General features: G+C 45.6%; 1 protein-coding gene across 1 annotated transcript in view; it reads right to left on the minus strand.

Annotated features, from left to right (window-relative positions):
• The window catches only part of CEP192 (centrosomal protein 192), a 1,919,503-nt gene that overhangs the window by 895,801 nt on the left and 1,008,641 nt on the right, over positions 1–15,061 (minus strand). The window contains exon 25 of the mRNA XM_086965571.1: positions 11,719–11,800. Coding sequence (XP_086821697.1) covers positions 11,719–11,800 — 82 coding nt within the window. The remainder of the gene's footprint in view (positions 1–11,718; positions 11,801–15,061) is intronic.

The following is a 15,061-nucleotide window of genomic DNA, read 5'->3' on the forward strand; positions in this document are numbered from 1 at the left end:
CCCATCGGCATTGCCATGATCAGTACCAGGTCTATGTTCCACTGTAAAGTCCATCCCCTGTAGGGAAATGGACCACCTAAGCAGTTTGGGGTTTTCACCCTTCATCTGATTTAGCCACAAGAGGGGCTTATGGTCGGTCTGAATCTTGAAGTGAGTGCCAAACAAGTATGGCCTCAGCTTCTTCAGGGCCCAAACCACAGCAAAGGCCTCCCTCTCAATAGCTGACCAATTCTTCTCTCTGGGGGTCAGCCTTCTGCTTATAAAAGCAATGGGCTGGTCTTGACCATCAAAATTCAGTTGAGATAGAACAGCTCCCACACCCAACTCAGAAGCATCTGTTTGGACAATGAATGGTTTGGAGTAGTCTGGACTCTTGAGGATAGGTGCTGTGCACATGGCCTGCTTTAGGTCATCGAATGCTTTTTGACAGCCTTCTGTCCACTGAACCTTTTTTGGCATTTTCTTACTTGTCAGTTCATTTAATGGAGTCACAATGGATCCATAGTTCCTGACAAACTTTCTGTAGTAACCAGCCAGGCCCAAGAAAGCTCGAACCTGAGTCTGGGTGGTTGGAGGAGCTCAGTCCCAGATTGACTGTATTTTGCTCTCCAGTGGCTGAACTTGGCCTCCACCTACAAGGTGGCCCAAGTATACAACCTGTGTCTGCCCTATCTGGCACTTGGTGGCCTTGATAGTGAGACCTGCTGCTTGCAGTGCCTCTAACACTTTCCTCAGGTGGACCAGGTGATCCTCCCAGGTGGAGCTAAAGACAGCAATATCATCTAGATATGCTGCACAGAAGTCATCCAGACCAGTGAGAACATGATTCACCAACCTTTGGAAGGTGGCAGGTGCATTTTTCAGACCAAAGGGTATTACCACAAATTGATAATGGCCACCAGGGGTTGAAAATGCTGTCTTGGGCTTGGCATCCTCAGCTAACCTGATTTGCCAATACCCAGCTGTCAGGTCAAATGTACTGACAGCAAGGCAGAGGGGACGTCGTTCTAGTCCACAGCGAAAAGGGTCACACAGGCAAGTGTTCCAACTTCCCTTTTACCGGTTTGCCGGTGGGGGCGGGGCACGCAGGGGGGCGCTGACCGGATGTCACGTGGTCAAGCAGGGACTCCTGGGATAGTGAGTCCCTGCCGCGCTACCCCAGCAGCCTCCATAGGTGTTCTACTCACTCGGCAACCAGGCAACGAGCAAACAGTGTTGGTTGGTTGATGGATCCTCCCACAAGCGAAGCGGCTCCCGCGAAGCGGCTCCCGCGCAGCGGGAGCGGCGAGCATCTGACAGCAAGGCAGAGGGGACAGGCAGACTCCCACGTCGTTCTAGTCCACAGCGAAAAGGGTCACACAGGCAAGTGTCCCAACTTCCCTTTTACCGGTTTGCCGGTGGGGGCGGGGCACGCAGGGGGGCGCTGACCGGATGTCACGTGGTCAAGCAGGGACTCCTGGGATAGTGAGTCCCTGCCGCGCTACCCCAGCAGCCTCCACAGGTGTTCTACTCACTCGGCAACCAGGCAGGAGCAAACAGTGTTGGTTGGTTGATGGATCCTCCCACAAGCGAAGCGGCTCCCGTGCAGCGGGAGCAGCGAGCAGCTGACAGCAAGGCAGAGGGGACAGCGAAAAGGGTCTTTTTAGGAAATCCATTGTATCTCTCAGGAAAGAAGGTAGAGCAGTCACATAGTTCATTATAAATATGTCTATAAATCTTGATGTTGATTATAATAATGATCCTATGGAACTCACGATCATTCTTCCTGGGGGTTGTATGAGGGACTTATGTACTTTTGGTAAAAAGTATATTGTGGCAGTTATTGGACTGTCCGTTTTTAAGTAAGAATATTAATTGAAGTAAATTAGGCCTCTGTCGTTCCAACCTAACTATAAAGAGTGATATTCACTTTTCCATCCCTCCATTGGATTCCTCTTTAATTGTTCATAATTTTCTTGGTTGTCAAGCTGCCTATTGGCTTCTGCAATGTAGGCTGACAAATTCTGCACAACGAGGTTACCACCTTTGTCCGATGATTTGATAATTATTGTCGGATCATCTTTTAATTCGGACATTGCTTTGTATTCCTTTGGAGATAAATTTTGTTTTCTCTTCATATTTTCCACGTGGCTGAAAGATTTATCTGCAATCTTTGTTATCTCTTCCACCGTTAATTCGTGGAACATGTCCACCTTGTTGCCAGGTGGGAGCTGTGGGCAAAATCTCGAGTGTTTCTTCAACCCACTTTCTCCTCCTGCATTTGTGGGTATTCCCATTGTACCACAAAAATCAATCTCCATTTGTGGTGAAATTTTATTGTCAGTTTGACTTGCTTTAATTGATGCTAATGTTATGATGTTTGATAGGTCCTTTTGTTTGACAGTGGACCGTGCTTCCTTTATTTTGGTAGCATGTATTTTTTTAGGGTCTTATTCAGCAAAATATTTCTTTAATTTTACTTTGCGGCAAAATTTGTATAAGACAATACGTGCGTTGGGAATGTTTATGTTCTTCGTTTGGTTGTACGAAAGACCTCTATTCAAGAGTTTCAATTGCATATCTGATACTTCTTTATTTGATAAATTGATTACTATATTATCGGATATTGTCAGTTTCTTTGTTGCTACTTTTGCTTTCCTCTGCCTCTTTTCTGTCTCTCTCTCTGTGTGTGTCTCTCTGTCTCTCTGTCTCTCTGTGTCTCTCTCTCTCTGTGTCTCTGTGTGTCTCTCTGTGTGTCTCTCTCTCTCGGTCTCTCTCGGTCTCTCTCTGTGTGTCTCTCTGTGTGTCTCTCTGTGTGTGTCTCTGTGTGTCTCTCTGTGTGTGTCTCTGTGTGTGTCTCTGTGTGTGTCTCTGTGTGTGTCTCTGTGTGTGTCTCTGTGTGTGTCTCTGTGTGTGTCTCTGTGTGTGTCTCTGTGTGTGTCTCTGTGTGTGTCTCTGTGTGTGTCTCTGTGTGTGTCTCTGTGTGTGTCTCTGTGTGTGTCTCTGTGTGTGTCTCTGTGTGTGTCTCTGTGTGTGTCTCTGTGTGTGTCTCTGTGTGTGTCTCTGTGTGTGTCTCTCTCTCTAGATAGATAGATAGATAGATAGATAGATAGATAGATAGATAGATAGATAGATAGATAGATAGATAGATAGATATCCAAACAACGATTCCTTCCTCGGAAGGAAATCCTGGAGTCGCAATTTACCCAATGTAATTCACAAGGAGGTTGGTTTCAAAGTTATTTATTCCAATCCATGGGGTGTCAAACTAAACCAAGGCAACAACCAACGCGTTTCGACAGCCTCCGCTGTCTTGGTCACGGTCAGTTTGAAAAGTGCATTACCACAGATATATAAACAAACCACATTTCCTGAAACACAAAAGTTACCGCCCTGGTGGGCGTGGTTAGTATCACAAGGTCAATGCAACAAATCCCACCCTTCAGAATTCTGGGTTATGTAGTTCAATCAGTCTGTTGTTGTTTCCGTTATTTTCACAGAAACATTCATGTGTTTACCCATCACAGTCCGTATCACATGGTCATAGCATCTAGTCCCACACTTTAGAATTCTGGGTTATGTAGTTCAATTGATATGCTGTTGATTCCGCTATTTCCACGGAGGCATTCATGTGTCTACCCATCAATCAGTAAGTTTATTTATTCAGTCTTCGCTGGGTGGGAGATGTTTGACCGAGTTGATTTCAAGTATAGCCCTCCAGTGGGCTGATTGGAAATAATGGGATTAGTTTGATTGCGTCCTGGCCATGGGGTTTGTGGGTCTTGTAATTCACAAAGTTGCACCGAGGAAGGAATCGTTGTTTGGATAAAGTAGCGGTTGGGCTCAACCGCAGGAGTAACGCGGCCACAGCTAGTAGCGCCTACCGGGAAAGAAAGGGAGCCATATGGATTGATATATATATTGTTTGATGTTCTCTGCACCCTGCAGGCAAAATAAAAGAAGCTATTCTACAAGCCTGACTCGGGACGATTATTGTTGTTTGCGCGCTGGGGAAACGGACAGAGGCGCTGCCGTTTTTCAAGTTGGAGAACAATATATATATATATATATATATATATATATATATATATATTCATTGAAAAAAACATAGGAAACATAGGGGTCACACGTTATAGTTAGCTGGACATTTCACTCATACAAAACCTTTGAAATTCCCCCGTTATAGTTAATTCAGCTAACTACAACTCGCGCGCCTGCAATGCACTGCTGATGACGTCACATACTACATCACTCATGACATGGTCAGTGACATCACTGATGACATCTCAAATGACATCACTGATGACATCATCCAGTGAATGTATGTCTTTCTGAAAAATAAATATTTTTTATATATTTCTATCTAAAGTTCGATGGAAGAATAAATGGGTAACTTTATTTATTTATTTATTTCACTTATAGAGCGCGCTATCACCTCAAGAGGCATCCTGGCGCTGGAAGACTCGAAAGAAAAAGGTGGGGCAACAAATCAAAGGATAAGGATTAGGGAAAGAGGGGAAAAAGCCAGGTTTTTAACTGTTTTCTAAAAGCAAGAAGGCCAGTGAACTGCCTAAGTTCAGTGGGAAGAGAGTTCCAGAGCTTGGCCGCAGCACACTGAACGATCTACCTCCTGCTCTGGATCTCCTAAACCTCGGTACGGTCACCAACCTGGCAGAGGAGGAGCGTAGATTGCGGGCCGGCACATGCCATGAAAACTTCCTTTGAAGGCAGGCAGGGCCTAACTCGTGAAGGGCTTTAAAGGTCAGACAGAGGGACTTAAATGTCACCCTCTGCCTCACTGGGAGCCAATGCAACTGAGCCAGAGCCCCTGAGGAGGAAAATCTAGTTGGCCACCCTAGGGCTAGTTTTGTAGCTGCAGACTGGATTCTATCCATAAGGTAGCTAGGGGACTCCAGCAGCAAGGCGTTGCAGTAGTCTAACCTAGAGAGCACGGCGCAACGCACCACCTCTATCCGAGCAGGGGGCGGTAACAGGGGCAGGATTCTTCTCAGGAGGCGAATGATGGTCAAGCCTCCAGCTGCCACCTTTGAGACTTACGCATCCAGGGTGAGGTCGCTATTTAACATCACAACCAGATTCCGTACTACATTCACAGGCTGGACCAGTGGAGAAGAGTCCTTTGGCAAGAAGTTAATGGGTAGAAGAGATTGTATCCTGGGCATTGGGCAGTATAACACCTCGGTCTTCCCCGTGTTAAATTGCGAACAGTTGGCTTTCAACCATTCCGCTGTGGTTCGCATGCAGTTGTGAAATTCCTTCAAGGAGGTTATTCATTTCCCTCCAAGGACAGAATCAGCTGCGTGTCATCAGCGTAGTTCACAACTTCGATCTTAAATTGTTTGATGACCGCTATTAATGGCTTCATATAGATGTTAAAAAGTATTGGGCTAACTGCCGAGCCTTGAGCGACGCCATGCGAGATGGTAGAGAAGGAGGAATGAAAGGGAGGAAGGGACACAGCTTGTTCCCTATCCTGGAGGAAGGACTCAAACCATCCAAGGGCACTCCCTGCAACTCCTACCTCTCTCAACCTATGCAGCAGAATGTTATGGTTCACCGTATCGAAGGCTGCAGACAGGTTAAGCAGGATCAAAACCCCTGCCTGTCCCCTGTCTGCCCGCCAACGTAGCTCATCCAGCACGGTCACAAGGGCTGTCTTGGTGCCATGAGCTGGACGGAAGCCAAATTGAACGTCCTCCAGGAGCTTGTGCTGTTTAAGATGTCTGGAGAGGGTGCCTGCCACAACCCGCTCTACAATTTTTGTTGGATAGGGTAGGAGCGAGATAGGCCTTAAGTTCTTAAGGGTGGGCTTTTTCAGTAAGGGGTCACCAACGCTTGTTTCCACTGAGGTGGAAACACTCCCGTAGCAAGCGACTGGTTACACACCAGCCGAAGCGTGGGAAAGAGCTCAAGCTCCTACTCCTTCCAGATTTCTAGTGGGAGCGGGTCGAGCAGAGACCCAGATGTAATACCAAAGGCCACTTCCCTGAATTCCTCTGAAGACAGCTTTACAAAAAACTTAATCAGAAAGTGATCCGTCCAGGCCATAGGTAGCACATCCCCAACAGTGAGGAGGTTGGTCTCAGAGAAAATCAGATCCAGCCGATGACCTCTTGTATGGGTAGCCTGTAGGATTCGCTGGGAGAGACCAAGGGCCTCACACGAGTGAATCATATTAAGGAAGCCTGTATAAAATGCCCCAGGAGTCGACAGGCTGCCATAGTCAGCTTCTACCAAAGATTGTTGCTGCTCCACCCCCAGGTCATCAATAATCAATTTGATTTTCTCCTGGAAGAACCTAGCTAGGTTCTCACAGATTTCCTGAGAGGGGGGAATTCATTCTTGGCACACTCTGGACTAGTAAGACTATTCGGGATATTGAAAATGCTGCGTGAGCTGTTCGGGGTGTCGAGAATCACCCTCGAGAAATACTCTGCCTTAGCTCTGTGAATCTCCTTTGTGTAGTCCCCCCACTTAGCTTTCCAAGCCAGCCTGTCCCTGTCCAGGAATGCATGTCTCCACCTTCTCGCTGCTTGTTTACATTCCAGACTCAATTTTTTTAGGCTGTCTGTAAACCAGGGTGCAGAGGTTCTCCCCCTGCTTGTATGATGTTTAAAAGGAGCAGATTACATCACCGAAGTAATCTTCGAGCAGAGGGCAGCGTAATTCACCTCAGCCTGTAAGGCGGGGGCAAAGCATTCCTCAACCATGAACGTGGGTGACACACCTTTTTTCCAAGCAAGGGAATTCCAGTCCCTGCTGACATACTCCCTTGCTTGACCAGATGTCCCTGCTATAGGCGTGCCTGCCTTTACAAAAAACTTAATCAGAAAGTGATCCGTCCAGGCCATAGGTAGCACATCCCCAACAGTGAGGAGGTTGGTCTCAGAGAAAATCAGATCCAGCCGATGACCTCTTGTATGGGTAGCCTGTAGGATTCGCTGGGAGAGACCAAGGGCCTCACACGAGTGAATCATATTAAGGAAGCCTGTATTCAAAGTACCATTCAGCCACAGGTTAAAAACCCCAAGGATCACCAAATGGCTATGAATGACGGCCATATTGGAAAACAGTTCCAGTAACGCCTGCTGCTGGGCTAGCATGAAGACCCCCGGAGGTCTATATCAGATGATACACGTTAGGACAGGCCTCTGTGAATTCTTAAGAGAGAAGCCAAGTAATTCACAGCCATTGCACTCTTCAATGTCGATGACATTCAAGTCAATTGTGTCTCTAAAAATCACACCCACCCGCCCCCCTCACACTGGTTCTGGGCTTATGGTGCATTTTAAACCCTGGCGGGCAGGCATTCCCAACATCAACTTCGCACCCCGGCACAGTCCAGGTTTAAGTCATGCACATGAAGTCAAGTTCGTGAGTCTCCAACACCAGGTGAATATCAATACTGTGTTTAGGGAGAGACCTCACATTCAAAAGCCCACCGGCTAAAGTGTCACCCCTCAGAAAGTCCGATACAGGGAAAGCCGTGTTGGACAGCGTGAGGGTCCCTCTATCACGTCCCCTCTCACCAATAATAGTGAGTTAATTACTGGTGTACCGTCTGGGCTCTCCTTCTGCAGCAGGCCCCCGTCCCGGCCCTGAAGGAGCAGCATGCCTGGCGCCGGCGCGCCGCTGCGCGTTCGTTCCAGCGTCGGCTTTTATGCCCCCGTGAGTCCTGGAGACTAGACCGCCACTCTTCTAGTCTGCTACTCCCAAGATGGCGGGTCCGCTTGCACGGACGGACCCCCACTCGAGGAGAGCAGCACGAGTGAAAGCGCGGCTAGCCCGGACCCCCTCTGCTCCCAGGTATGTGCAGAGCGAGTAAACCGAATATTAAGGAAAGTGCCAAATGTAATTAAAAAGTACCAAGGAGTTAGTCCAATGCCCCCAGAGTACGTGTCACACAAAAGATAAAATTCAGCAATTAAAAGAATGACAGATGCCACAGCCGTTAGCCCCGTCGTAGCAGCCTCCCAACTTCGAGCTGCCGGCACGCATAAGTGTCTAAATGGATTTTTTTTTTGTAAAATTGATTGTATAACGGACTTAATAAGTGTATCTTAGTGAATACATGTATTAACGAGTAATGTTTAAATATTTAAATATCTGTATCAGTGTCTCACTTTATGGATAAGTGACTGCATGGGTTGGTGAGTAGCTACATGAGTGTGTATATGGGTTATTATTTTGTTTTTTGAGTATCAGTATGAGTGTCCGTATAGTTCAGTGGGGGATATTACTTAGCGTATAGATGCATGAATGAGTGACTCACTGTTTGTATGTGTGTTCAAGACAGCATGTGTGCAGGAATGTATGGGTGGATGAGTGTGTGTATGGGTGTGTTAGTGAGTGAATGACTGTCTCAACAGTGTCTTTATGAGTAACTGCATATGTTGAAACTAGTATATGTGAGTATTGATGTATATTAGTGAGTATATGTGAGAGTGAGAGTTTGGAAGAGTTCCTGTATAAATAAGTATGAGTTTCTAATAAGTGATTGTTTAGGAGAGTAAGTATGTGTACATTTCTGTACAAGTAAGTGTAGTGGTATGTGTATAGCTATATATGCAAGCAAATGGATGTTTGAAAGTTTATTTGCATGTGTGAGTATGTGTGTGTATAACTATGTAGGAGTGAAGGTGTGTGACAGGATGTATAGATCTATGAGTAAATCTGATGAGGGAGTACATGTATGAATGACTATATAGAACTGTTAGTGAATGAGTGGATGTGTATGTAGATTTTGTAATTACTGAATAGTTTGTTTTAACTAGTATTGGTATCTCCATTGTTTTAAAAAATGTAGTTTCTATTTTTGAATGCATCAAAGGTTATATTAGGGTGAGAGGAGGTGTCCCACTCTTTCACAACGATGATGTCATCAGTGATATCATGAGTGATGTCACTGACCATGTCATGAGTGATGTAGTATGTGACGTCATCAGCAGTGCATTGCAGGCACGCGAGTTCTAGTTAGCTGAACTAACTATAACGGTGTAATTTCAAAGGTTTTGTGTGAGTGAAATGTCTAGCTAACTATAACGTGTGAAACCTATGTTTTTTTAATGAATTTTGCAAGTTTTTTTAAATGCTAATTCCTAACTATAACGTGTGTGAAACCTATGGGGTTTTCAGTGAATTTTAGGTTTTGTAAATGATAATTCCTAACTGAATTAATTATTATATTTCTTTCTTTTTATACTAATTTCCAGAAGTTGGCCATCATACGGCATATCTAGCACTTTAGTCTGCACTTCAGGTCGGAAAGACGTTGCTTTGAGCCAACCTTGTCGCCTCCAGACCGCAGCTCCCGCTAGCTGGCAGAACCCCGTGGATGCGATATTCATTGCACAATCAATCATCTCAGAGGCTGAACGTTCGCCCTCTAAGAGAAAAACAAGCACGCACTGTTAGTGCTGACATAGAAGAAAACCGCTTTCCGATGTCGAGTTTTCGTCCTTTATCTGGTGGCACAGTCAGCGCAGCAGATGGATTTTTTGGATTTGTGCTGCGCTGCTTGAGTAATGACAGAGTCCGGCTTGGGATGGCCAGTAAGGCAAGCTGGAGCAGTGTAGGGAGCCCTATATTTTTTTGTCCAATCTGGGCAGAACTGGGGTCAAAGATGAAGGGTTTTGCATGATTTTAACCCCTTGGTCCCAAATGTAGTCAATGATCGGAATGGACCGTACAGCCTTTTTGAATGGTTCCTTAAAATCGTAAAGGAGGCAGCCCTGTTGTTCTGTGGTCATTTGAATTTTAAAACGCAACGCCGCCCTTTCCAAGATATTATGGAATCCGCCAATGTCTTCTGGGGGCGAGTCCGCTTGCGTTGGAACAGGGGATGCTGGACATGGAATGACGTAGTCATCCCATTCGTCATGTGCGTCCTGGAGTTCCCCTTCCTCTTGTTGTTGCTCTTCTTCTTCTCCATCATCTGAGGATGGTGGAGGACGCGAAGGAGCAGGATCTGGCTGAAGCACTAGAGGTGGAGGCCAAGTTCTAGGTGGAGGTGACACTATTGGCAGTGGAGGAGGAGTGGAGGGAAACCTTTGCTTGTAGTTCGCAATCAAGAACTGGTATTCCTCCTGGTATTCCACTTCGTCCTGTTCTTGGTCTTCACACTCTGAGCTTTCATGATATTTTACGTGCAGTTGAGATGGGCTGGTTGCAGTTTGGAACCTAGAACCCTCATCAGAATCTTCAGTGTCCAATAGAAGAGCAGGTGGTAGTGCCTGGACTCTGCTCGGAGAGGTCAATTCCGGCTTCAGAGTACGCTTAGTAACCTTAAAGTGTGTGTATGTATACTTCAAGGTAGGAGTCTATCGTCGTTGAGCTCTTCGACGGGGTGGTCGTCAAAGGAGGAACGTCGACAATCAGTCCAGATGCAGTCGTCGTCGTGACTATGTCGTCGCCGATGACTATGTCGTTGACGGTTGTGTTGTCGATGGTGATTTCTTCGTCGATGGCTTCGCTGACGTTGGTGTCGACGTCGATGGTCTCGTCGACGACTTTGTCGACGATAGAGTTGTCGACGTCGATGGAGCCTTTGTCGATGAGGTTTCCGTTGACGACTATGATGATTCCGTCGATGACGAGGGAGTTTTCGTCGACGATTTTGACTTTGTCAACGTGGAAGAGGTAGTCAACGATTTCTTGATCATAATGATAGAAGAAACAGACCTACCCGTCGACGACGAGGATGTCGACGTGGATGACAAGGATGACGCCACCGACGTGGAGATAGTTGGTGTCGACGTTGTCACAGGCAGCGCTGAAGAAGCAGTGAAAGGTCTCTTGAAGGTAGGAGTAGAATCCTGAAGAGAAACCTTCACAGCCACGGCCTTTGAATGAACCTCTGAAGACTTGGGCGTCTTCTTTTGAGGTGGCTCCAAAGATGGTCCTGGGGATATCATTCTATGCCTTTTAGGAGAGGAATGTGCACTCCTGCTGGAACACTCACTATCACCTGAAGAGACTGCTTGGTCCTTATCTTTCTGTCTCTGAAGCCATATCAACAGGCGTCCCTCTCTGTCCTTGAGAGTTTTAGCAGAAAAAGTGCGGCAGACTTTACAATCCTTAGCGGAGTGGTCTGGGTAGAGACAATAAAGGCAGTCCTTATGCCTGTCATCTACATGAAGCCTCTTTTTGCCACAAGAGTGACAAGGTCGAAAAAGCCTCTTTTTAGGAGTATTAGCCATGGTGAACTGAAAACCCCTCACAGAGAAAAAAATTCTGAGAGAAAATTCGTGGAAAAAATACAGGAAAGCTGAGCAGAGCTCAGTGGAGACTCCCTTAGCACGACGTGCGGTAGAAAATCTGAGGGACTAGGGTTCCTTCCAGGAAGGTTCTAGAGGGTGGTGATAGCGGATTGGCTCTTGGCCAAAGTTTGCTCCTTTTTACAAAAGAACATGGATATGTTACTAATGAGAGGCCTCTGGCCTATTACTATGTATATGTCTATATGACATTACTCTTTTTACGTACCGGGGACTCCCACCCCAACAACGGGGAATGATTCAGGCATGTGAATCTATGAAAGATACCCCTAATACTGGATAATTTTCAAATTTGCTTCCCCAAAATAGTACTCTTCAGTAAAACACTGGGGCATTTGAATTAACAAAGCCATAAAAATACTTTGCCATGCAGAGTGATTTGCTACATATTCAGTCAACATTGTTCATAAACAGGACTCTAACATGTTAAGAACAAGCTTACCTGAAGTGATTTTTTGATCTGCAAATTCCTGCTTTGGTGGCGGGGCACGAAAAATAACCCACAGTACTACAATTTCTGAATCCTAAAAACAAGTGTTATGCATTTTAAATAGAAGCATGTTTTTAAACAGCAGGCAATCAATTCAAATACTTGGCAATTGATAGGATCATACAAGCAGTATAAGAATAAACAATATTAAAGTAACAAAATAAATCCCTACAAAGTTAATTAAATTAGAAAACAAATTGAACTATCCTAAAAGGGCACCAAAACAAAAGCAAACCCATGTTCGTAACCCTAAACTGTATGTACTAATCATATAGACAAACATTCCTACTGACTGAACCTACTCATTACCTGAAAATCCTTTCCAAAGTTATAGCATGTTCTCTCCAATCTTCATAGCCGTGAAAAAAAAAAGGAACTTACACAGAAGATATCTCCATGAACAGCAACAATTAACAAGTATTGACAATTCAGACATTCAAGAGTTTCTGGAGAGGCTTCTTGCCTGAGCACCTATGTGTTGAAAACTATCTGGGAAACGCCATTTTTGCATTAATTAAAATGGAAATGATGTGAGTTGATGGTCTGTTTAATAGTCTACCCGAAAACCAGTGGAGAATGTGCCACACAGCAATCTTAATTCAGATCAAAACCACCATGTTCAAATTGAAGTACATTTAATACACCAACAAGGTCAGTGGCATTTGTGGAGTGCACTCTTAGTATCAGATGAGACCTGCTGTTTTGCCTCCTTCCAGACAACCACTGTGCAGACACTTCTGGATTTGTATTGCAAGAACTGAAAATTTCATGGCAGCACGTTTCTACACCTGATCAAAACCAGGCCCAAAATCAGCACACCGATGGAGCGTCAATACCAAAACCTCCTCCTAAATCCAGAAAGAGAGATGACCCAGTACAAAGGGTCAGCGATGTGAATGACTACTAAGGAGCTACAAAAAACCACAGGTCAGTCTCAACGGTCCAGCAATGTGCTGGGACCACCATAAGCTCTAAAGGCAAACTTTAAGAAAAACCCTGTAAAGGCAACAAGGGGCTGGGGTAACCAGTAGAACTGCAACATAAAGAAAGTGCCCCTTGGGCAAATAATCAAATATATATACCTTAAAATATCGATAGAAACAATATCAAAGGATCACAACAACAAATGAATGGAAAATATCAGGGATATAAAAAAGAAAAACGGGGAGAGCAAAATACCAAACATGAAAAGCGTATTTGGTATACACAAATCATACTTTGATAGGAAAAGCCTATTCAAACCTCACCTCAATATCATTCCTTATACACAAGGAATGAAGGAGGTTATCACGACAGAACACAGGAAATGTTCCTCAAGGTCCTTACACAAGGACGCCAATAGGAGGTAGTCACCCATAGAGAAGGGACATCGACAGGGATTTGACAGATAGGGAATGGGTACATGTTCTTGAACATCACAAAAAAACCTCTAGAAATGCAAAGTTTACATTTATTCAGACTATGGTGCTGCCTCACTCCACACAAATTGGATAGAATGTTCTCAGAGACACAGCATTCCTGTCCAAGAGGTCTGTTAGACGGGGTAGATCTGCTTCATATGCTATGGATGTGTCAGAAAGTGCGGGGATACTGGGACAATGTTAGGCACATAACTGGAGGAGCTGTACACCATGAAATACTGAACACGGTAGAAAAATGCATATTGGGCCTGCACACATGTGTGTCTAAATAAAGTACAATATCGCTTTGTAGACCTGGCACTTATTCTAGCTAAATCATCAAGAAGGGAGGAAGAAGGAAGGTGTGATCCATTCAGCTTCCTTGAACTCAATATGCAAAAAATGTAAATGTAAATGTACAGGAATTTATATAGCGCAAATCACCAAGCGGTTTCTAAGCGCTTGCTTAGGGAACCCGTCCTGGTATTCCCGGCAGGGTATCCGCAAAGTGAAAGCCAGGCATCCCGCCGCGATCAAAAGGGAAAAGGATCACTTGTCCTGCATAACCTGGGTATGCAATATTTCGACATGTCCTAATTAAAAAACCCGCATACACGTGTCTTTAAGATGGTGTGGGCGGTATATCTTGGTTCTCCGCCTATCGAACACGTGTTTGCATCATTTTTTTTTTCTTTTCAAAACGTAGTTTATGGATTTTGTACAAACATTCCTGATTCTTCGCACAATAATAGCCATCACATCCGCAAAAGCCTAATAAAGAAAACCCCCCATCAATCGGTGATTACATGAAACGATAAGCCTCCATAATGGGGCCTCACTGTCAATGCCCAGGAGAAAAGAACCCTACACAACCTGAGTTCACCCCCAAATCATCACAACAAACTAAAGTGTCCCACCCCCTGCCCCAACTCCCCATCCCCGACACAGCTCATCAACTACCTTTCCTACTGACAAACGTTCCTAAGAGATACCATAGGTTGGTCTATGTATCACGCATGGCATGGTGAGTGGCTCCCCTTCTTCCAGTAGTCTGCCCCTCTCAGTCGACAAGTGGTTCGCAATCTCGTAGCGCCTGCACTAATGCTTCCCATGCAGTTGCAGCTTCTAGCGCCTTATTACGCCTACGCGCCATTTGGTATTTCAGCGCGCTGTCAGCAGAAGCCCATTTCAGGAACTCCCCTCTCCATCTATTAGTGGTGGGACCCACCACTGCCTTCCAGTGCCTCGTGATTTCCCTCTTAGCCAATGTAAGACCCATATCAATAAATTTACTCGTAGTTTTATTCTTGGGTGTGTGGGGGAACCAATGTAGCATGCAGATAGCCCTGTCGAACTCTAATCTTCGCTCTGTGATCGCATTCAGTGTATCTCCCACCTCCTTCCAATATAGCCCCATCTCCGGGCAGGACCAGAGCATGTGGTCCAATTCAACCCCCGTCCTGGCACACCTAGGGCATGCCGCCTCTTCCGGAAATATTTTACGGTGGATCTCCCCCGGCGTAGGATATGCCCTGTGGAGTATATAGAAGTGCACCTATTGGAACCTGGCGTTCCGCGTGCTCCTCCAGGCTCGCCGCACTATCTGTTTCCAGGTCGTCTCAGGAATATCCTTGCCGAGATCTGTCTCCCACTTCCCTTTCAATGCCTCCAGGGGTTGCAAGCCCTCACCGAGCATTCTATAATACAAGCACGTGACCGCTTTAAAGGTCCCTGCCGCCATCATAGTGTACTGGTAGGCCGTCGTCGTTTCAGGTTCCGTCAATCCCTCCTTCCAGTGCACCTGCATCGCTCTGGTCACTGCTCTGTGTAATAGGAAATCTCCATTCGGTAGGTCAAACCTCTCCTGGAGAGTCCAATAGGGCAGCATAGCTACG

This window comes from Lissotriton vulgaris, chromosome 4_1, assembly GCF_964263255.1.
Source record: "Lissotriton vulgaris chromosome 4_1, aLisVul1.2, whole genome shotgun sequence".
In the NCBI taxonomy this organism is placed as follows: domain Eukaryota; kingdom Metazoa; phylum Chordata; class Amphibia; order Caudata; family Salamandridae; genus Lissotriton; species Lissotriton vulgaris.